Below are 23,586 nucleotides of genomic sequence, written 5' to 3'. Positions count from 1 at the left end.
GAAAGTTTAGAAAGTAATATTCTCTGCTCAACTGAATAAAGATCTGATCTCTTTGGAAGCACAAGAGTGAGTTCATCTAACAAGCATTTGTTTTTCTCATAAATCTTTTGTTTGACAATGGGTGGACATATTGATGGAGGCAATGGATAAAGACACCCTTTGCTATTTTAATTTTGATGGCTAAGGCTTACACTAAATCAAGGAAGGGGTAAGGAAGCAAGAGAAGAATTCTCTGCGGACCTCTGGTGGAACAAAGAGAAGATGGATTAAAAGAACGAGCAGACTGGCCTAAAACAAGTTTGCTTTGGCTATCTTGTTTTATTGTTCAATAAATACTCAGTGGAGAGAGTCAGGCAGTAGAAAAATTTGCACTGCAACAACACACAGAAGCTTCAGTCAGCATGTTCAAATGCGCCTCAGTTAAGAAGTTGCTCTTATTTCAGGCCAGTTACACCTAGCACAGGCATGGATTGGTTAGTTTTTGGACAGAACACTTTGAGACATGGTGCTAAATCTACCCGAGGTTTTTAGGGAAGCTTGTAGGTGCATTAGTAGGGACTCCTTCAAACCAGCTTCTGCTGCTGCCAGTCTCATCTTAACTGAAGGGCTGTGCACTGCTGGTTAGGGGTTTGCACTACTGGTTTTTCCTGTTTGAGGCAGATATCCCTCCAATGTCTCTTATAAGGAAGATGCAGAAAATGAACTGAAATGAGAGATTTCCACTGTACTTCATTAACAGCAAGTCTCCTCTTTGAGTTAATTACTTCTATCAAGTGCTCAAAATACAAAGACGCTGATGTTAGTTTATGAATAGTTTAACTGGAACTGTGATGAGAGGGTTGCAACTTGTGTGTATATATATAGCATATAGCATTTAAAGGTTATTGATGTCTTCTGAGACATCATTAATTACTTATTACGGAAATTCATTTCCCCGCACGTGGGCTCTGAGCCTGCAGAATTCGAAGTCTCTGTTACCACAGGGTAGAAATTTCAGTTGATGCAGTAAATTGTCTAACCTGCTCCTACATTTTCAATGCCTAGTGAAGTAATTCTTCTAATTGAAGTACACTGTTTCCTTACCCAGCCACAGGAGCAGAGAAGGATGTCTCTGGAATTAACTTAGATTATCTTGAACAGACAGGATCTCCCTCTGCGCATACTTCTGTCTTTTGACTGTATAAGGACTTTGCTCACATATTCTAGGAAAATTGCTTCACCACAACAAAATGCTGTGTTAAGCAGATGTGCCCTGTGATTTAAGAACATTTTTTCCTAGCAGCAATAAATACAGCTTCCACATGGACAGCTACACCTCATTTAGTCCTGCTTGACTAACTTATTTCCTTCTATAACAAGGTGACCTGGATGAGGGAAGGTTGTGGATATTGGCCACCTGGACTTTAGTAAAGCCTTTGACACCATTTCCCACAGCATTCTCCAGGAGAAACTGGAAGGTCATGGCCTGGATGGGAGTACACTTTATGGCTTAAAAAACTGTTTGGATGTCCAGGCCCAGAGAATGGTGGTGAATGGAGTTACATCCAGCTGGCAGCTGGTCATTAGTGGTGACCCCAGGGCTCAGTGTTGGGGCCAGTCCTATTTCATATGTTTATCAATGATCTGGATGAGGGTATTAACTGCACCCTCAGTCCGTTTGCAGAGGACGCCAACTTGGGTAAGAGTGTTGGTCTGCTAGAGAATAGGCAAGTTCTACAGAGGGATCTGTAAAGGTTGGATCGATGGGCCGAAGCCAACGGCATGAGGTTCAACAAGGCCAAGTGCCAGGTCCTGCACTTGTGTCACAACAACCCCAGGTAGCACTACAGGCTGCTGGACAGCACTACAGGCTGGGGGCAGAGCAGCTGGGAAGCTGCCCAGTGGAGAAAGACCTGGGGGTGCTCGGCACTGATGAGGCCTCGAATCCTGTGTTCAGTTTTGGGCCCCTCATTACAAGAAAGACATTGAGGTGCTGGAGCATGTCCAGGAAGGGCAATGGAGCTGGGGAAGGGTCTGGAGCACAAGTCTGATGAGGAGTGGCTGAGGGAACTGGGGTTGTTCAGCCTGGAGAGGAGGAGGTTGTGGTGAGATGGTGGTCAGCCTCTTCTTCCAAGTAATGAGTGGTAGAATGAGAGGAAATTACCTCAAGTTGCATTGGGGAGGTTTAGATTGGATGTCGGGAAAAATTTCTTCACCAAAGGGTAGTTAAGAACTGGAACAGGATGCCCAGGGAAATGGCTGAGTCACCATCCCTGGAAGTATGTAAAAGACATGTAGATGTGGCACTGAGGGACATGGTTTAGTGGTGGACTCAGCAGTGCTGGGTTAATCGTTGGAATTAAAGTTTTTTTCCAACTGAAAGGATTCTATAACCAATTAGAAGAAGACTTTGTATGTGTAGCAGATAATCTATCACCTAATTCATACTATTTAACAATCTGTGGACTTCTTACCTATAAACACGGAGACTTTTACATGATTTACAAAGCAAACATATGACCTGGTTTAGAGTACCTGACTCTTGCATGGAAAAATGTTTATCAAACTTTTTGAGTACTATAGCTGAGAGTCTGCCGAAATGGAGACAGGGACCCAAACATGTATATATCACTCCTCTCAGTTATGCAATTCATAGACTAAACATATCTTCGTTTGGTGTCAAAAATGTCCAAATATTATCAGAGTCTGGTTTTTGTGAGGTTTTGTTATTTTTTACATGGAGACTTCTGAGGGCACCTTTGCAGTCTTTTGACAAATATTCATATACACAGTGACTTGCTACACATGGCTGCTGTGTTTCTGCTTGTGTTTCAGGTGTGGGTTAATTTTAAGCACAGAACAATTCTTAAGATAATGTTTTTCCAAAGTAATTCTTGCTTACAGAGTCAGTAATTCAGGTTTTTGCATCTGAAAGACTTTTAATGAGAAATTCATTATAATTAAACATTAAAAATATTATTAAGAACACAGTAACTTTTCATTTCAGTAGTTTAAAATTATTTTCTTGAGGAATTGCTAAGATAGTTTTGAAAATCAGTAATTCTTGCTTTCTATCATGCCTATAGTGGTTTCTATAAAAATATGATATGGGATGATATCAGCTATAAGAATTTCATTGGCAAAAATGTTAAAGTCCAAGTGGATTAAGAAGTAATTGCAGACAAACAAAATCCTTTACTTCATTGAAATGAAGTGTTTAGACACTGACATGAAATGACAGATTTGAAATGATTTGGCATGTTTTCATTGAAAATTTCACTGAAATTCTGACATTATTGTGAAATATTTCCATTTCACTAAGGTTGTATTTTGCATAGAAAACTAGGAAGAACTGGTGATTCCTTTTTAAAAAGTCCTCTTTTGAGCAGAAGTAAACAGATGGTTTTTGTTATCAAAACGAAACAATTTTTTTTCATCCTGCAGCATCACTTTCCTAGAAAACATGAATTTATCTATGAAATCTGAATATTATATTAATGTATTTAATATTTAATTTAGTCTGAAGCTGATTTCCCTGGAATATTTCCCCTGAAATTCTTTCTAATAAAGCCTGCACTCTTGTTGATTTTATATGTCTTTAAATAGGTCAAATTGTTAAACCCACTTCCTTTTTCTCTCTGCCCCTTTGCCAGTACAGGTTCTGCAGCTGCTCACAACTCAGAAAAACAGGTCCTGCCCCTGGGAAAAGGGAGCATCTAGAAGACCAACTAGAGGTATTCGGGAGAATTTTAGTACTTAAGCAGCTGCATGTCTAGTAAACATGGAGTGAAATTAAAATTTAGAAATTTTTTAATCAAACCTTTAAAAAAGTTGATTCAGGATCAGGAAAACTCTAGAAAACTTAGTTCTGGCTTCTTTAGATAGGTCTCAACATGATAGATAACACTGGATATAGGCTATGTAAACTACACATTTACTTTAGGTTTTTCAAGGTAAAAGCAGGGAAAAGCTTATTAAAATCTTTCCAGACTGCTAATTTGAAATGTGCAGAATTTCACCTATTTACATCCTATTTACAATATTAGGTATTCCAAATTCACCAGTGATTGTGTATTTGTCAAGGAAGAGAAAGATGATCAGCATAAACTAAGAATGGAAAAGATAAAAAAAAAGTAAACCCAACACAAACCAGCCAGTGTTTACTCATTTGAAAAGTGAGAGAGAAAAGGTGAACAGTTACATACTTAAAAATTCCTATTTCTTCTGTATTGATATGAGAATTTCTAATAACAAAGCAAAAGGAGACAGTACTAGCAATAATTACAACCTCATTCCGTTACTATATTTGAGCTTATACAGCTATAGCTTAAATGAAAATGGGGCATTTAGCGTGAGGCAAATGAAAGAGAGATACAAGTTATAGTATAAGTAATTAAATTGCACTAACTAAACTTACTGTGAAACCAGATGATATTGATCCAGCCTATTAATCTCCCCCTTCTTCATTTCACATATAAGGGAAAATTAGTAAGCATTGTAGTAAGCACTTTTTCATGTTTTTGTAGTCATATGCTTAATACCTAAACAGAACCAAAGCTAAAAAAAAGTTAAGTGAACAGTGACAGACACTGGGTTTTTGCTGTGATACCTCTATTAAAAACTCTGAATATTAATGACAAGAAAACATGCATTTTGTAATGAGTGGAAAAGATGACTATCTACTAATCAATAAAGACAGCTACTATTCTCTTGTACTTAATTGCATTGCTGCACCAGAGGCTTGCAATTAACTTGAACTCAGATTTGCTTGTGAATCACATTTGGGATTCCCCTTCTACATCCTTACATGGAGCTGCAGTTAAATCAGATAGCATTTTTATTTGATTCAGAAAGAAGTGAAACTTACTTCTCACTGCCCATTGTGTACTTGAAATTGTGGCAGCCTTCACAAAACCAAACTCTCCCTTACTTGAGATAATATTAAACAACGTGTAATTGGACAACAAAATGTCCATTCCCAGCTCAGGGTGGCTGTGTGACTCCAGGAAATCTTCCTTGTTTGCTGCTGGTTGTAGCCCAGGCAACAGTAGGTGTCAGAAACAGGCACCATAAGCTTCAGCAATGTGTCTTTGCTGACAGCTAAACAGCACCAGTGGTGCAAAATGAACAGAAAAAAATGTGCTATGCTAAAAATAATTGTGGGCAAGCACAGAAAACGTACATTCTGGTGGATGCTCTTTGGTTCTGCCCCATAACTCTGAACAGATATTCTTTCCAGACATTATCCTGCAGGGTAAACTTGAGAGTATGAATCTTTGAACCTCATTAGTTATTAATAAAGAAGAATGATGATTTTATCAGGGAAGATTCTTTGTTGATAACACACCTCTGACCTGACTCCACGGACTGAGAATCGATACCACTGAGATGCCTTTTGACAGCACATAAATGAGAATCACAGTATTATGGCAAGTGTGAAAGGAATGCAAATGCAGAGATGAGCAGCTTTCACTATGGAGAACCTTAAACCCAACTGGCATAAAGTTTTGGGTTTTTGGAAGACCCACTTCAGTGGCAAAGTGGTGAACATGGACACTTCTGAGAATAAAGGTACTTTCTCAATTTCCATAAACACAGGGTGATACCAGGGACTTGCAGACTACTACAAAAAGCACAGCTTAATCACTTTAATTTCAAGAGACTTTCTCTGTTCATTCCAAGGCATTTCTAGATCTACATTTCAAACATCATGTCATTTTGGAAGGTCCTCAAAAACTCCAAGCTTGGTAATTTTCTTTACACGTTTGTCAATTTTCATTTCCTTACACAATGAAAATTCTTCACCATCCACTTGTTTGCTTCTACAAGTACACTCAATCTGATGTTCTACTCCATACTCTGTCTTGAGATTAAACCAAGTTATATTTTCCAAAGACTACTCCACCCCTTTTCAAGGTTTAGTTCTAATATGTTTCATGTTTGGTTGCTTAAAATGCTGAAAGGAATTACTGATAATAATTTTTGGTATTATTTTCAACCTGAAAGGAAAAAAATAATACTTAACTCCTGGACACTTAATCATAAAAACAACGTAAAAGGACACGTTCTAATTTTACTTGTCCTCATTCATCATTATTTTGTCACTTTAACGGCAATTTTTGGATTTAGACTGGACATTCTGGACAACCAGACCTGATTGCTTACTTGTAGAGCTCTGACCTCAGTCCCAATATGGTGTAACAATGTTCTTTGGTAATAGCATGAATAAAGGTTGAGATGTTAGGGATGGCTTGTAAGATAAGAGGGGAAGACAATGCATTCTTATCTGTTTTCTTGGGGGGGAGGTGGGGAGCATTTAAAGGAACAGAAATAGTAGTTGTTAAGTCTAGAGCAGAAGCATCTGAAAATAATTCACAGAAACAGTGAATATATTGCCTAAAATACTATACTATCAAGAGCTCCTGGCTGGGTTCCAGTGCCCGAGATGAAAGAACCCCCTGGCCCTGGATGCTTCTGTATCCAGTGTCCTCTGCAGCATCCTTAACACAAGAAATAGAAAGACTCTGCTGATGTGCTTTTATCATGATCTACATGGACCAGGACAGCCAGAAACCGAGCAATTGTTATGCCTGAGGTAAGTTTCTTGAACTTAGAGCTGCACCTACCAGAATACTGTAGTAATAATCAGAAGTAAAGTGACTGAACAGTTACAGAGGCTACTGTTTCCTTCAGCAGCCTGTATGGAATACATTTTGAAACACAGCTAAAGAATCTAGTAAAACTTGATTTTACTTCAGCAAGAATCTAATGGTAGGGATAGCTGGAAATATTTATGGAAATGAAAAATGTGTATAAAATATAAAAGATCCCCTGACTTGGTATTGTTTCATTAAATCATTATGGCCTAATGTTTTCTATTATGAAGAATCAATGATGTAATCAGCTGTATTACTGCAACTTAATTAGGCACAGCAATCAGACGCAATTATAAAAAACATTTCACCCTACATATGCCTAGCACTACCTCAAATTAAGAAAATTCAAGCTTTGTGTTAAGGTTAAAAAAAAAAATCATGAGAGGTCAGAATTTCATTTGAATGCATGAATCCTTGCAAAAACAGCAGTTTCTGAAATGACTGTAAGACAGGATTGGCATTTCAAGAAATAGAAATAGTGGTTGTTAAGTCTGGCAAAGTATGATCTGAAAATAATTTATGAAGGCAGTGAATATGTTGCCTGAAACATTATACTATAAAATATAAAATTATCCAATACATTTCCTGAAGGAAAAAAAGCTTATTAGAAGACTTATTAGAAGTCAGAGACTAATTGAGGTATTTTTCCATCAGTACTTCTGTAGTTCCCTACTTCCATGGTAGCTTCTTAGGATTACTAAATTCTGTTTCAAATGAACAAAAGAATCATTACATGTTTGGTTATTATTTCTTCAAATCTTTCTAAAATACTTAATAACACATTTACTATTATATTTTGCAGAACAGAGATTTAGCAGTGATAGACAGACCAGCTCAATTTAGCACCGAAGTTTCTTAAGCATTTGCTGTAATTGACATGAACAAGTACTATACAGTTACATTTGTCTTGCCTATGGACTTCCATAGCTCAGCTGAATTGGTATGTGCAGGTTCCTAATGAAATGATACAACATATTCTGACATGATGACGTGCAGGGATTAAGTGAAGGTTGGGAAATATCATGGGAACTATCTTCCTAACTCATTTTTGTGTCTTGCTTCTTTTGCTTTTGCATGCACAAAAGAACCGGAGTACTTTTAAAAAGATATGCAGACATCCTCTGATTCCCACTAGATGTACATATTGGTGAAGTAAATGTAAAATGAATGAATTTTTAATTGTCATGGACACCAATACTCAGGTATTTCCATTTTGAATTCTTTATGAAAGAGAATCTGAATGTCAGCATTTCTAGGAGTCATGCACTGCTATTAAACTTCTGTTTCAGTATCTATACCTACTTTTTGAAGAAACCTCTCTATAGAGATACCTGTAGTATGTGTTTAAACACGTAGCTGCCTTTCTCTGTCAGACACGGCTAAAGTTTATTTAAAGTATGCTTTATATATTTCTCATCCTATTACTGAAGAGCACTTCAGAGCACAACTACTGAAGACTATGTCTATTCAGATGTAAGAGAAGAAAAAGTTTCACAGAATCTGTGCTAGAAGAGAACATTTTAAATTCTGATACTATCAAACTGTTCAAATTCATCTAATTGAAACTATAAAAAGAGCAGAAACCCAGTAGAACAAAAAAAGATAAGCAGAAATTTGTCTCAGTTAAAAGGTTGTATTTCAGGCTCTTATCTATCACATTACTACTACTGAATATGCTTAAATATTCTCCAGCACACTCACCTCTTTTTGACGGTACTTAATTGCCAGTTTCAATCTTGCAAGATCATTACCACTTTGTTCTTCTATCAAGCTGTTATCATCTCTGTAATTAAGAATAATTTCCAATTCCCTGGAACTCCGTGTCTGATCCAGGAGATCTTTTGCAAATTGCTTGCATTGCCGTGACAGTTCCTCATACTCTGACTTAAACTCATTTTCGACTTTACTCAGTTCTTGCAGCTCCCAGCTCAGTTGAAAAGCAGTAAGGAAAGGATCCTCACTGGACAAAGCAATCAATGATGGGCTCGCCAGAGCCTTGTAGATATTGAGTCTGGACCGAGAGTGGCGGAGGCTGTCCACATCTGAGCTTGAGACACATTCGACGCAGTTACAGCGCACCTCGTGTGGCCGGGGCACAGACACCCCTTTCTGCACAAGGAGCTTTATGATTTCGTAATTGTTGGTGTGGGCAGCCAGAATAATAGGTGTGATATCCGGCGTAAATTCTGAAAACTGCTTGTCCAGAAGCACTGGTGGAACCTGTGAAAGAGGAAAAAAACCATTACAGGCCTTCTTATTGAATAGGAGTTATAGAAAATTAAGCTACAAGTGGTTTACCAGGTAATACACTTACTGATGGATCTTTATTTCTGGCCAGAGTTGAAGGAAACACTTTAAACAGAACAATTCAGTTAGCTAAGATAGCATCTTCCCAGGTAATAAATTGCTATAAACAGGGTGTGATTTTTCATGGAACCTCTTTTATATGTAAACAACCCATGGGCAATGATTCATTAGAGCAAATTATTAGATAAACAAGGAGGAGTTAGACACAAGTGCTCCTCTCCGGTCCCCTGAAGTGAGCAAGATGGAAATGCTCTCTCTCACTGGTTTATCTCAGTTTTATAGGGAAGAAGGAATCATGGGGGCATAACTGTGAATCTCTGAAGAAAGCAATGACCAGGACACAGGAAAATTATATTTATAAAATAAAATAGGCAAGTAAATGAGAAAAAAATGTGTTTTCTTAAAGAGAATATTGAAAATAAGACTGTGTAGAGACACAAAGATATTTGCTGCAAAGAGCTTAATGTTTTAAGGCTCAGTTCTACATTCACCTGCACAAAGAAACATACTCTGTTTATAGTAAAACAGGGAAGTTTGTAGGAAAAAAGGTCCCCAGACACCATTTTTAAAGACTCTTCTGATGTGCATTTCTGTATTGTCGTCTTCTTTATCAGAAAACTGTAAGGTCTTTCATTTTAAGCTTGTTTGTTTATTTTAAACTACCAGGCTCTAAGGTTAAGGTCAAGGCAATTCATTCAATTAGTATGATTATGAATGTAAGTGCAATTAGCCAGTGTCAATCAAAAAATTGGTATTGGCCATCACTTACAGACTGCCTTTGGTCCACAGCTCAATAACCAAGTACAAAACTCAATCCATAGAGCACCACTGATAGGTGCTCTGAGAGATGCTCTTTCAGGAGGAAGAAAAAAGGAAAACATCTGACTCAAGGTTATCTGAATGCTAGGGAAATAGATGGCCACTTCAGGGAGAAAAAAATGTTTGATGCAAGTCTCATGACAGCACTATGTCTTCATTGCCAGGCGGGAAAAACACAAGTGGAGTGGGAGTGGTAAAACGGGGTAGAAAGACAAGACTGGACACCTGGCATTCAGGACAGTAATCACACATCCCTAGGGAAGCAAAACCTGCTGGGCCATAATAGTAGCTGTGCCAGATTCTGAGAGGGTATGTGGAGTCAACAGGCAGAAATCCCTTTTCTCCCTTCCCATGCACTCAGACATGCATGCTTGGCTCGGCACTGTCAGGCTGGCACTGAGTTTGTTTCAGCACAGGACTGAGCTGGCATACCCACCCTCATGATCCCATGCAGAGGGAGCAGCTATCCTCACAGGTAGATGTTCACAACCAGTGAGCCAGGCAGCTCCTGTGCAACTTCACTTCTGCTTTCTCTATTTTGAGGTACAAACAAAATAGTGTGTGTGCAGACATACAGAGAAACATAGGTTAAATATTACTCATGAGATAAAGAACCCATTTGAGAATATACTGAAGATACATATGGGTGGAGGGAACACTTGGGTACAAGAATAAACAGGAGGTCTGTGTGCTGTGCCTGGTCTCAGGGCAAAACCCACAACTTGGACATATGTCTTCCCAGAGGACTCTGTAGCTCTGGCCACACTTCTCTGTCACGTCTCTTCCAGGGTACCTCTGGGACATCTGTCGCCTCCTGGCTGGATGCTGCACAGAGCCCACCTGGGGATGCCCAGGTGCCCAGATCACATCATTATTCCTGTCCAGTGTGAACTGGGGCTTGAAATCCATGTCTGTTTTCTCACCTGTCTTTGGTGTCAGTGCAGAAAGTGAGACCTGTTTCCAACCTCAATTCTTACAGGTTACTGCAGTCTTAGATTTATCTTCTCTTCTACTTACATATTATATAGGAAAAAAGAAAACACTGCGTGCATACACACACATTTCCCTCTCTAAATTGCAGCTGTGGCCAGTGCTTTTGAGACTAGAAAGATAAAAATGGCAGTAGAGATTCAAACTTTGCATTAGTAGAAATGAGATTTTTGGCTATCATAAAACTGAAAAAGGTTTACAGAGTTGTGTTGTGTTGTGTTCTGACAGTGTCTGCTACAAGCAGTGAGACTCCCCCTCGGCCTCAAGTTCAGGGTACCAGGGAGCGAAGGAGAGAGCTGCAAGGGCAGAAAACTCAAGGACAGAAAGCTGTAACTTCAAACTCACTGACTGCTCAGAGTATAATTCTGTCACTTCACATGTCGCTAGCTTTGTACTTTCTGACAGTACTAAAGTAACATTTGCTTCAAGCCCTGCCAGAACTGAAGGCTATCTTAAACATATCATCAGCTGCAAGCTCTGAAAAATTAAGACACAACTTCAAACAACATGGCATTACAGTGACTGACTTGTACATGGGGTCCATTTCCTTAAAAGCCGCTTGCTTTTTCTCATAGCTTATCAAAGCCTTTCATCTTAAGCTAACTCAGATACAAGGCTAATGCACACATTTTTGGAATTCATAGCATCAGAATTTACCCAAATATAGAAGTGCTTATTAAATCTTTTTAGCCTTAACTTACAGAAACATTTAAACTTAAAGGGCAAACCCTATGACTTCTACTTTAATTACATAATGAGTTTAACCCCTGACCCTTTACCTCCTATTTTAAGATTTTGTACTAATTTAAACCAAAGAGAGAATATCAAAGTAATAAGGTCAAATTATTCCCTCATCCGAAGCAAAATGAAGTACTTATCTTTGAAGTACTGAGCGCTCTCATGCCATTCAGAAAATTTCAACATTTAACTGTTGACCCAGAGTACTTGCTCTTAAATCGTCAGACTTACAATGAATTTTACTTTCAAAGTACTGAAAAATAATTCTCTTAAAGAGAACTAAACCAAATAACCAGCACACACTGATATTAGTCACATATTCTGAAGCTTTGACATAACACTCTCAGAAAACATGCAAGTCTTCCTTAAATCCTGGAAAGCTACTAGGTCTTACAGTCACTGACTGTGACTGGGACTTCCCAAGGCTCAGCAGCAGTGTAACTATATTACGCATTTTGAAGTTAGTGTGCTAAGTTTGAGGCTGCTTAAACTTGGCAAGGTCAAGCAATTTTTGCCTTCTTACATTTTGTTGAAGATTTTCTACTTCAACACTATTTACGGGGCTGAACAAAGAGGTTTGGTGACTGTGTATATTTGTTATGAATGTCTATGTGATTAGTAGACAAAAAGAAAATAAAACAGAAAATAAAGGACAGCTCAAAGTCTGAACACTTCCGTGCTCAAGGGCACAAGATTTTTTGTCACATTTCCTTTCCCTGCATTCACTTTAAGTGGGAATGAGTCAGTCTGGCTGGGATATCTAACAATTCTTTTGGATACCAGGTGGAACAGTCCTCTTCAATGCGTTTATATTCCCTGTATGGTCAGTGTGAAGAGAAGCTCCTTTGCTATGACAGGAAGAGAAATCTAGGTTAAATTAATGCCAGTTAGGTCTGAGACGTCATGACATCAAATGAGAGATTGATTGCTGATGAGCCCTTAGACATCCAGGAAACAGAAAATACAACAGTCTGTTTGGAAAAGGAAGAATGTAAAACCCATGTGTGTCCTTTTCTCCATCTAGATTATCCATAATAGCTCTCATTACTGCTATATCTCAACAGAGAGACGGAAAACTGCAGTATCCATTTACCTGCTGTTTAAGTGCAAGAGCTCAGAATCTATGGAAAACTATTTCCTTGGGCAAATAGATTGCTTCCCTGGCTCTTGTCTTTGTTTATTTATTTGCAATTATTTTATCTTTTGTTTGTAAAGGAAAGCAAATCCCTCATGGTTTCAGGTAGTTAGGGGAATAAATTTCTGAGTCATGTCCATCATGATAGCATGATTGGAGGAAAAACCTAAAGCAAAGGAAAAAAGAGAATATACGACAGATAAGATGAATACTTATGTCATGCAGTACCAGGTTATATAAGGAAATTAATATTATAAAAGTGTGTAATCAAAGTCTCAGCTGCTTTAGCACTATTTCTCTATAGCTGTCATCAGTCAGACACCTTGAAAATGCTTAACTCTACATTCCCGTACGGCCCACAGCACACGAGTTATCCCTATGCATACACAGTCCCATGCTTTACATTCTGGCTTGTTGAGTTCTTCTCTTCTTTGGTTTGCTATTGTTGTGTCATTGTTGGATCACCTGAAATACATCCTGATTAAGACCATGGAAGTAGTTCCCCCGGGTAGGGTTCAAAAATTCCTCCTACCGCAACTCCCTTAACATGGACTAAGTCACTGATAAACATCCAGATACCTGGAATAACTTAGAGATATCATGTCAAAATAACTTGAAATCAGTTATCATAGCACTGGAGGGGTCCTGAGAGCCATGTTGAAACTCTCCTCACAAGACCACACAAACAGCAGGACAGCAGCGGTGGCTCCTGATTGTCTGAAAGTGCTTTTCCCCATCCCGGGCTGCTCACTGTGCATCGTACAGCTGGCAGGCTCTGTGGCCATCGAGCATGTAAGGCAGGCAAGTGGATAGAAGTGGCCAAGCTGAGCTCAGGGACAGCATCATTTCTGAGCAGTGTGCGTGTGACACTAGCCATGCAACACCAATCTGGTACACTGTCATTGTCTGCTTTCCAGAGGCAACTTCCATGGCCTCCCCAGGAAGGATTCAACTTTATTGTCCTTGAACTTATAACATTTCCTGAAGGTAAGTACCACACTCTTAACCTGCTACTGAAATATTATATTTCATTCGATAATATTCTACCTCCATGTCTATTTTTTTCCCCTTTTTGTAGGAAACAGATGTATCCACAAAACCAATGTAGGAAACAGATATGTAACAGATGTAGCAAACAGATGTATCCAGGGGTCTTAGGCATTGTCAATTGACTAACAAGAATCTGAGGACTAAATGTAAATATTTTAGTAATATTGTATCTTCTTAAGAATGCATACTTTCATAAGACTTAATTCAAATTGTGTCCTTTAACATTTTCATATCCAGATTTTACCTCAGTGCTGGCAAGGTGTTTAATGCTTGTCTTCCAGATTTCTTTTCTCTGGAGTCTAATGTAATTCCAGTTATACATTGAAGCCATGTAGGTATAGCAAAAAATAATAATTAAAAATCAGATATTTTCTTGTGGACGTTTTTTAACAAAATATTCCAGATTATGTTTTTATGTATCTTGAAATGTTCCTTTACTCCAGTATTTTCTTATAATCTAACAATAAGAGGGGCCAATTCCATATTTTTTCCAGATTAAATTCTTGTGATTATACTATATGATTATGACAATTCTAACTATTAATCTTACAAAATGTCCCTAATATTTTCTTATGAAACTATTATATTTAATGTCATCCAAGAAAGATGTCTAGCAGAAAGGAGCTCTGACAAGCAACCCAAGATATATATCTAATTTTATATAGCTGAAATCGAGTAAGGTAAACACTCCCCTTAGCACAGAGCTCAACAAAATTTATTCTTCAGGCACAAGCCATGTGCTAGCTAGCTCAAAATGTGATTATTGTGCTATCTCATGCTGATACTGAAACACAGCTAACCATGGCTCATGTCTCCTAACCTGCACTGCTGGGATACAAGACAGGTATCTTTCAAAAGTACTGCATTCATAATTTTGGCCAGTTGTCCAGGATGTGTGAAAAGAGGGCATGAACGTGTTAATGCTGAACGTGTTACCTTAGGAGCTTGCTTTTAGTCTGTCTCCTACTGGTAAGGGGGGAAAGGTGACATTTTTGCCTCTGTTAAAACCTTCTCAATGTATATCACATGTCATAATGTATTTCCAAGGCTCAGGCCTAAATGCCCTCATTTGGTGCTAATATGAATTACTGTTAGGAAAGGATATCTTCCCCCCACCGAGAATAGTGTTTTATGTAATATCATGTCCATTTATTTTGTTGAAAATTTACTTTCAGCTTTGCTGGGACATGACTGGAACAGGGATGTTTGTAGTAATACAAAATCCCTGTCACATTTAAGGAGGCTTCAGTGCTTGCCTTTTTACGAGTCTGTGAATTTTGAAAAATTAATTTTACAAGTTTGAGTTATTTTCATCCAATTTTTTCCAAGCACAAGCTGAGTTTTCAAAACCTTGGATGTGGGGTTTTTTTTTATCAGCTACACTTAACCTACCCTAAGACGTTAGCTTTTTAATGCTTGTTCATGCTCATCTTATTACTACTGAACCAATTTGTGTGTCACAAAAGTCACAGCATGGACTGATCACTTCCAGTCTCCATGACAGCCACATTGCACAAAAAGCACTAATGTAACACATTAAGGAAAAGAATTTGACCAATCTGTTCCTAAAGCTCTGCAGTGGTGGGTGGATATGTCACACCATTTCCTCACAATGTTTCTGATACTTCATGTGTTTTACCTTTGTGCAGTTTAAGCCCATAAATTCTGGTTCTGTGAAATGTGGATACAGAGACTATTTTATTTCTTTGCTTAGCTTCTGTTTTCTAATTTTTCATTCAGACTTTCCTTATGGGGGCTGGAACAAGGTAGTGTTTAAGGTCCCTTCCAGACCAGGCCATTCTGTGATTCTACAATTCTATGATCTGTGCTCATTCTGATGTGATCAGATGCGATACTGACTTTTGAACAGTAATATGGTATTGTCCAGTCTTTTTATGCTAGTCTTGTTTTAATATTCCCTGAAGAACTGTTATCTTAGTTGTTTTCAATTCCAATACCTACTTGGTTGATTATTTCTGCTCTACGTAGAACATTAATTTTTTTCTTAATGAACTGTTTTATTTTTTACAGAAATAATTTCTTGCTTGCCAAAACCTGAATTCTAATTGTGTCTTGCAACAGCCTTGAGATCCCCACATTGTCTGATGTCTACAGAATTAACATGCCCTCTATTTCATCTAAAATGTCATGAATAATTGCACTGATAGGGACAGACCCCTGCAGGACTGCTCATTTCATCCCTCTGTTGAATTCATACATCCTGTTTCACCAAGTACTGTTGGCAACTACTGTGAGTGTGGTTTTCTTAGACTGTATTTTGAGTGACAGTTTATGGAATCTTACAAATCTCGAGCTATATGATATGTAATGCTTTTCCCCAACATACAGAGCTTGCTACCTGGTGATGAATGATAATTATATTGTGATGACAAGATTTGTTCCTGACAAATCCTGGTAGACTGCTATTCATATCTATATTTTCTTCTAGGCGCTTACAAGCAGAATGTTTGACTATTTTCTTCAAGATAGTCCCTGCTGTAAAAAACTATAGGTTTCTTTTAGTTGAAAAAGGAGAATAGAGAATGGTAAGAAAATACTGTTAAATGAATTGATAACAGCTTCCAGACAGAAGCAGAGGAAAAGATATTGGATTTGATAGATTTAGGGCATAAATTTGTTGGGTGGGACTCATGTCAAAGGACTTCAGGGCTTTATTTCTCTCTCTTTTTTTTTTTTAATTTCTCCTCCCTGTATCTCTGAAAGAACTCTGATCCAAAATACTGCCTGTACACAAAACTGCTCCTTTCCAATTAATGTTTTCCTGTGAGCATTATTAGTGAATGGATGTGCTGTTTCATCAGTCAATGCCAGTAGCTTGAGCAAGGGTGGGAAATTGCTTAAAAGTAGACACTCAATAGAAGTGTCTACAGGATATTTAGATATTTAGATATTTCTAACAGGTTATTTAGAATTTGTTTTCAGTTATGGAACTTACACTTGCTCTCTCACCACATGTCATTTTTAAACAGGTAAAGGAGTGTTTCTAGTAAGAGTTCTGGGCATCGCTTGACTGATCATAATGAGGAGTGACAAGCAAATGTTGTTTTCACTCAAGGGACAGTGAAAGAAGAAAAGTAAAATGGTTTGGAAAAACATGAGAGCTGAGAAAGAAGAAAGATCTTATTATGGAAAGGATTAAAGGGGAACTTAAATTATTTTTCCATCATAATGTATAGCTCATATATACTTCTCTCACAGTTTGCATGGTGAGTAAAGTCAATACTGAAATGTCCTGAATGTTCAAAGTAGATCTAGTGGGGTCCTTCCCATCTGAATTTCAAAATGGATGCATAGATACTTTTCTCAAACACAGAATGGTTCATAAAGACAAAATCATTTCAATGAATCTTAGGTCTGATATTCCATTTGCTGAGAAACCTCTGGTCTCTGGTCTGATTAGTAAAATGTGGAAAAGCTCTTGCTCTCCCGTGTTTGTTTTTCTTGTCCCAAAATGGTTCCAATAGTCAGCTAGAGAGGTGAAAAGAAAACAGCTTGCTTTGGCAATGAGGTCTTCAGGGAAATGTCAGAAAAAAAGGAGTTCTTAGAATCTAAGCAGGATCATTTGTTTATCCCCGAGCTTCCTAGATCTAGAAAAAAGAAAAGGTGTCCCACTGGCTATGGAATTATAAACGTGGCTTTTGTAAGGAGCTTTTTCAGAAAAGACAATAACAGATTGGTGGCCTCCCTTGGTATCAACAAACTCCTTAGGAGATATAAGTGTCTCAGAGGGCGGGAATTAGCTAAGCTTCTTTGCAGCTGATTACAATTATTTAACATTGCAAAGTAATTTGTGATCTCTTCATGGCTGGGAAGTAAATTTCATGTTTGAGAAAGTTAAAAGGGTTATACTCACAAAGAACAAAGTGGGAAACAGGCAAATTTGCATAACAGTTACAGAAAAATGTTTTCTCTATTTTAAAAATATGAAGATAAAGGAATACAAAAGATTATGGCAGGGACAAAGAAACCTGTATCTTCAGAGGATGCAGAGGAATTTCATAGTAAACTGTTTCATAAGTACATTATTCCCAGTATGTTATTCAGTGGTTTGTTATTTAGCAGCATACTGTAAATTTCCCATATTGAACCGTACTGTAATTTTCCCATATTTCACAGATGCAAAACAGGACATTTTTTCTGAAGTACACAGAGGAGACCAAGGCTTACACATCTACACTAGCATACGCTGGGAATGAAATACACATTTGAGAAGCAAAGGATGTAAACTGCATTTTATTACAGGTTGATGGTATTCTCAGCTGGGTTCAACTCCTTAACAATAGACACTTTAAGATCCCCCCTGCATGCAAGAATCAATTGAGCAATCCTGCTGCTTAAGAAGTTTGGAAACATGTAAATAAACAAGAGAAGATTGCTCGAAATAAAAATATCCCCTTTGAATTCCCACTGCAAAGAGATCAAAGGAGAAACATGCATCATTATAACCTGCCCTACACAGTGAGAGACCAGGGGCAGAATAGTTAGTTAGAGGTGTCTAAGGGCACATTGCTAGAAAGGAGCCTTTGAAACTGATGCCAGGGGCAATGGATTGGTTCAAACCCCTTAGTACTGTTTGTTTCAAGTTAGGCTTATCTTAGTATTGTATTTCTCTTGAGTTTACCAGTTGATTGGATCTTGATCTGTACAGATCTTACACATGGTGCATCCATGCATAAAGTATTCCTAATGTGCTTCAGGAGCGTATGTAAGTATATTTTTACTAAATTTAGGGCATGGTAGTAAGCAGAGACTTAATAAGCAAAGGTCTAAATGAGCAAAGAGCAGGGAAGAGAAATTTAATCTTATCAGCCAGATTGCTTGTACTTACAGTAAACGTCCTAAAACAAGTTGGTAGCAAATAAAATGGTGGCAAACTTTTTCCCTTTTCTACAAATATTCAGCTGTATCTCAGCAGTACCTAATATGAAATGTTAGGCTTTGAGGGTAGATATTTCAGGTTTCTCTTTTTTTTTTTTTTTCCTCCCTGCCAGAAGGCCTCACACACTGTGACAAGCCTGCAAACTTAGGTAATATTTTATTACCAACTCTCAGTAGTGTTTTAGTATCTGAGTTGAAAGGGGAACTAATTTTGCCTCCTGCCAATCTGGGGTGAAGATATGGAAGATATGGATCCTGGCACGGGTATAAAGTACAATTAGAACACTTCTGTCAGCACAGTATGTGACATACATATCCTCTATCCAGAAAACAGTTGGTAAATTGACAAGCTAAATTGGTAGTCTCCCAAGACAAGTAAGCCCCTGTTATCACATTAATAGGCTTTGTCAGTCAGTCCATTGTGACTTTTGAATTTGTTGGATTGCTCCAGCTGGATGTTAACATGAAGGAATATTAGAAATATTAAATTCCTTCAAGTTTCCCAAAAGAGATGGATGTTTGAGATCTGAGGAGAATTCTGGAGTATGAGCACAGCTATGTTACTAGACACCAGAGAATTCATACAAAAACAGGATACTATAAGTGCATCAGCCTCTTCAAAAGCTTTGATGAATGTTCATAACATCAAAAAGAGGAAATTCAATCATGATGCATATAGCTATTTGGAAATCAGATTTCATAAATTTCACTGCTTACAGAGCAATTTGACAAGGGATGCCCTGTGACACAAGCGAAGATAACGGTGGTGTGTGGAAGGCCATATATGAACAAGCTTCCTGACAACGGCATGTTTCTGTTTTGTAAATTTTCCTAGGGTTTTCCCATGGCTGAAGCTTTCGAAAGCCATTTCGTTTATAGATTATTATGTATGATTGCATGTTTGACTCTAAAGGACTAATGAAAGTCTTTCAAATTCTACTCTTGCATAAAACTTATTTAAGAAGTATCTCCACAGGCAAGTTCAAGGTAACTGCATTTGAGCACAGTGGCTCCTTATAGACAAAGAAGAACTCCAGAATAGTGGCTCTTTGAAAATATATTTCAGTGGACCACTGTACAGCATTGGATTGCCTGGAGGTTTGTGTCCATCAGAAACTGCTGTGACTTGAGTTTCTTTAAACAGTAGGTGGTCCTGTTCCTAAAATCTTTCCTGGGTTTCTGCACTGTGCACTGACAGAAAGAGGATATGTTGCAGAAGAACCTACTGGATGGTACTTATCTTCAGACTTAAACACCTAATTATAACTCTATATGTGAATCATGTTTTTAAGCTCCTATTATACCCAGGAAGATCTAGGGCTCATCTCAGTTGCCCACAGGTTCTGTGACATAACTCCAAGGCCACAACACATCTCACAGATATTCTAGGATGCTTCACATTTCACTTACCCACTACATGTGAGCTACTGAGCTGGGCCCCTGGTTGATGTAGTGAGTGGAGTCCAGGGAAGTCTTTTTCTTAGCTTACAGCAGACACTTGTATTTGGTCAACAAACCCTCTTGCTCATCACTGACCTTACTGGGACCTCAGCTATCTGGCTTACATGTGAGCAGTAAATGGACTGATTCAAACAGCATTTTACCATTTAAGACACTCCAGAGAATGAGAGAGATCTACACAGATATGACATGAGACCTACTGGAGGGTCTGCACTTTGCAGCGCAGGCAGGGGACAGGGAGGACTCATCTCTGCACAGACTGAGCTCCACTGCTACCTTGCCTTCAGCTTCAGGCATCTGAATGAGGGGCTGATTTCCACCCCCTTACATCCATGTATTTGTATACATACATTTATATATAGTATATATTTATACAGAGCACAGATCTCAAGCTGCTGTATCAAGGGCAAAAACACCAATTGTTCCCTCAGAGGCTGCTCTAGGCAGAAGAGATATTGGTTTGTTTATACTGCTCCTTTAATGTTATAAATTTGTTAACTTCCCAAGTTAAATTGCATCACCAAATGTACAAATAATTGGCAATGGGGATTTCTAGACCTTAGAAGACAAGACTACCTCAATTTAAAAAGCTTCTGTTTGTTGAACCTCTTGGTTTTAACAGATTTATAATACTGGCCTCAGAGCTGATTCTTAACTTGTTTTCAGGCACTGAAAGACTATTAAAATCTTTAGATGAAGCTATCTTTCCAGTTGATGAGTTGTAAGGAGGTGAAAGCAGGTAGGTTTGCTGAAAAGGATGCCAGGCATGGAGGCTTGTGAAGATGACCGTACAGGACTACTGACTGTAAGAAGGCAGGGATTTTGGACATTTTATTTTTTAATTTGTATGCTGTCCCTATTCTGATGGTAAATTTGGGCGAGTGCTGTAAAGTGGGCCTCAAAAATCATAAAAAGATGGGAAAAGAAATCAGTGCAGAAAATGTGACTTCTGGAGGAGAAATCTAACTTTTCCACAGACCTTATTTTTTAATTAACTTTCTAAAGATTTTGAGGTGTGGGGTTTTTTAAAAGGGTTTGATTTATTCTAGATTTTCAAATATTTTTGCTAATCTGCACACATCTCGCCATGGTAGGAAAGTACTTTCATTTCTATCATGAGCTTAAAACAAGAAATATGAAAAGTCCAGCAAGTAATGACAGAAAAGTACTTAATCTTCATGAATCTGTAACACTTCGAGTTTAGGTAGAAGTTTGATTAACGAGTCGTCTTTAAAATAAATCTGTATTTGTCATCACCAAAATTTTCTGGATTTCTGCAAACTGCTAAAACAGAGGATTAGATTCATAGCTGGGGAAAGTCATCTTCAATACCACTACCTTCCAGGAATCTATCTGTAAGGATCCTGCTAGTAAGAATTTTTTTTATAATGCCAGTAAAAATTGGCTCATCATTTTGTACCGGTCAAGAAACTGCCATGTTTCCCCATATTTTGGCATTCATCTTTTGCTACTGCTTCAACTTTAGAATATCATGATTTAGCATTTGTTACAAGGTAATGGGTGCATATTGTAGAACACATTGCCTACCTCAATATTGAAATTGCTAGCAGCTCTGTTTGATGGCACAGGCATACCAGCTTCTGGAGCATTTCTTTAGTAATTGTCACAGGTTTTTCTACTCATCCACCCACCTTAGCTCTGATGCATATAAACACAGACAGCTTGGGTTTATTGCCAAGACATAATGACATTTATGTGCAGCTTTTTTTGAACTTGAAAACAGCCAGCACCCTCTAAAAATCCAAGAACAATACTTGTGTAAATTCTTATCTCCATCCCATATGCAATTAGTCAGCTCCACCTTTATAGTGCACCTGTGCTACATGTTGTTCTCATGTGCTCAAATGGTTATATGAAAGACTGAATATGTGGATAAGCTACTCTATCTATTTCATCCATAAAATGAAATATCCCCGACAAAACCTCTCCCATTCATCTGTCTATCAACATGCCAGAAAATTCTAACTAATCAGTTGCCACTGGGAAAAAAATACTCAGCTGCCCACTCAGGCAGCTAGCAGTGAGAAGAAACAGCTCTTTGTCCTTACGTTCCACTCCAAGAATGTGTACTTCAAGCCCAACAAAGTATCCCTGCAATGTCTTCTCCATACTCATTAGTAGTTAGACTGTCATTAATCAGAACATTCAAAAAAGACATTTAGTTCATAAACTTCTGTGGCAGACATTTTCAAAACAAAAATGATGCTTGAATTGATCTCAACAAAGAATATCCCACAAGAGATTGTGACTGGTATTTTGCAAAGACTGGAGAAAGGTTTAGATAAGAAAACCACCAGGCATCATGCAGTGCTCAAAAACCTCTCCTTCTGCCCCCTCTTGATCAATATAACTCCCAGTTCAGTAACTAGGGGAAAATTTGAAACAGCATCAAAAAACATCAGGTTTAACATTTACGTAAAGTCTGTTGCAGGCATGCTGGGCCTACAACCCGTACATGTTCCCTGGTCTTCTCTATGATGGCCCACTGTAACCAGGAGGAAGTACAACCCTGACATAGGAGCTTTCCCACATACACCATTGGGCTGTGTGGCAATGTAGGACAGGGAAAATGATATCCCATGAGCCTTGGAAAGAAAACAATGGGCCAAAGCTGCCTAAATGCTCTGCACGCATTAAGAGAGACTGAGACTGAAGCTGGATTGCAAGTGCAGCTCCAAAGAAGAGCACTGGCTTCATCTCAGGACCCTGGGACTCCTCAAAGGGCAATTTCAAGAAGTCTAAAGATACTAAGAGACATGAAAAGAACAGAGTGGGTGATGTGGCTGCATGTAAGGAATTTCCTAGGAGATAGGAGCTCTGTCAGGCCTGATAGGAGCTCTGTCAGAAGAGCAGCATTTATGCTGCCAGTATTTCAGGAATGGAAAATGACTCTTCAGGCTCTGTGCTACTTTCATGATGTTCCCTGACTTTTCACTTTTAGAATTTTTATCTGTTTCTGGGAATGCTGCCAGACTGAAGGCACTTATCCTGAGAAGCTGTCCAGCCTTGTCATCCATATCCCTTCCCAGATAGCTTAGGTGAGTGCCTGAAGATCCAGAGAGAAGTCTGTTCCACTGGCCTAGAAACTATACTGCACAACATCCTTGACACTTCCTCACACAGGACCATTCCCTCATCCTGGCTGCTCTCTTACAGTCTTTCATTCTCTCCAAAACTACATAGCAACACTGATTAAAAAAAAAAATCAATGTTGAGACACGTTTTGGCATATAATCAGTCACTGGTTTTTCTGATGAGAATTGCATCAGTAGATTCAAGTGAAAGACAACTTGTATTGTTGTCCTCTTCTTTTCTACCTTCTCACACTTCAAATAATTATCAATCAGATACATGCATTAAGATTTATAAAATATAACTTGAGCCTTTGACAGTAAAACAATGCCCTTTCTCTCCCTACCTCCCAAAAAGTCCCACGATAGCAAGCTTTCCTACCAATCACCTGATAACTCTTCATGTCCAAGAGTTCACAATGGCTGCTAGCACACTGAATAGCACATAAACCCCAGGGCA

General features: G+C 38.4%; 1 protein-coding gene across 2 annotated transcripts in view; it reads right to left on the bottom strand.

Moving 5' to 3' along the window:
• The window catches only part of TRPC4 (transient receptor potential cation channel subfamily C member 4), a 132,968-nt gene that overhangs the window by 52,374 nt on the left and 57,008 nt on the right, over positions 1 to 23,586 (bottom strand). For both annotated transcript variants that reach the window (XM_008631416.2, XM_017731290.1), the window contains exon 3: positions 8,337 to 8,855. In XM_008631416.2, the coding sequence (XP_008629638.1) occupies positions 8,337 to 8,855 (519 nt within the window). The remainder of the gene's footprint in view (positions 1 to 8,336; positions 8,856 to 23,586) is intronic.

Source organism: Corvus brachyrhynchos, unplaced genomic scaffold (genome assembly GCF_000691975.1).
Source record: "Corvus brachyrhynchos isolate BGI_N302 unplaced genomic scaffold, ASM69197v1 scaffold103, whole genome shotgun sequence".
NCBI lineage: Eukaryota > Metazoa > Chordata > Aves > Passeriformes > Corvidae > Corvus > Corvus brachyrhynchos.
Note: the sequence above shows the minus strand (reverse complement) of the source record. Positions and strands in the feature narration are given on the sequence as shown.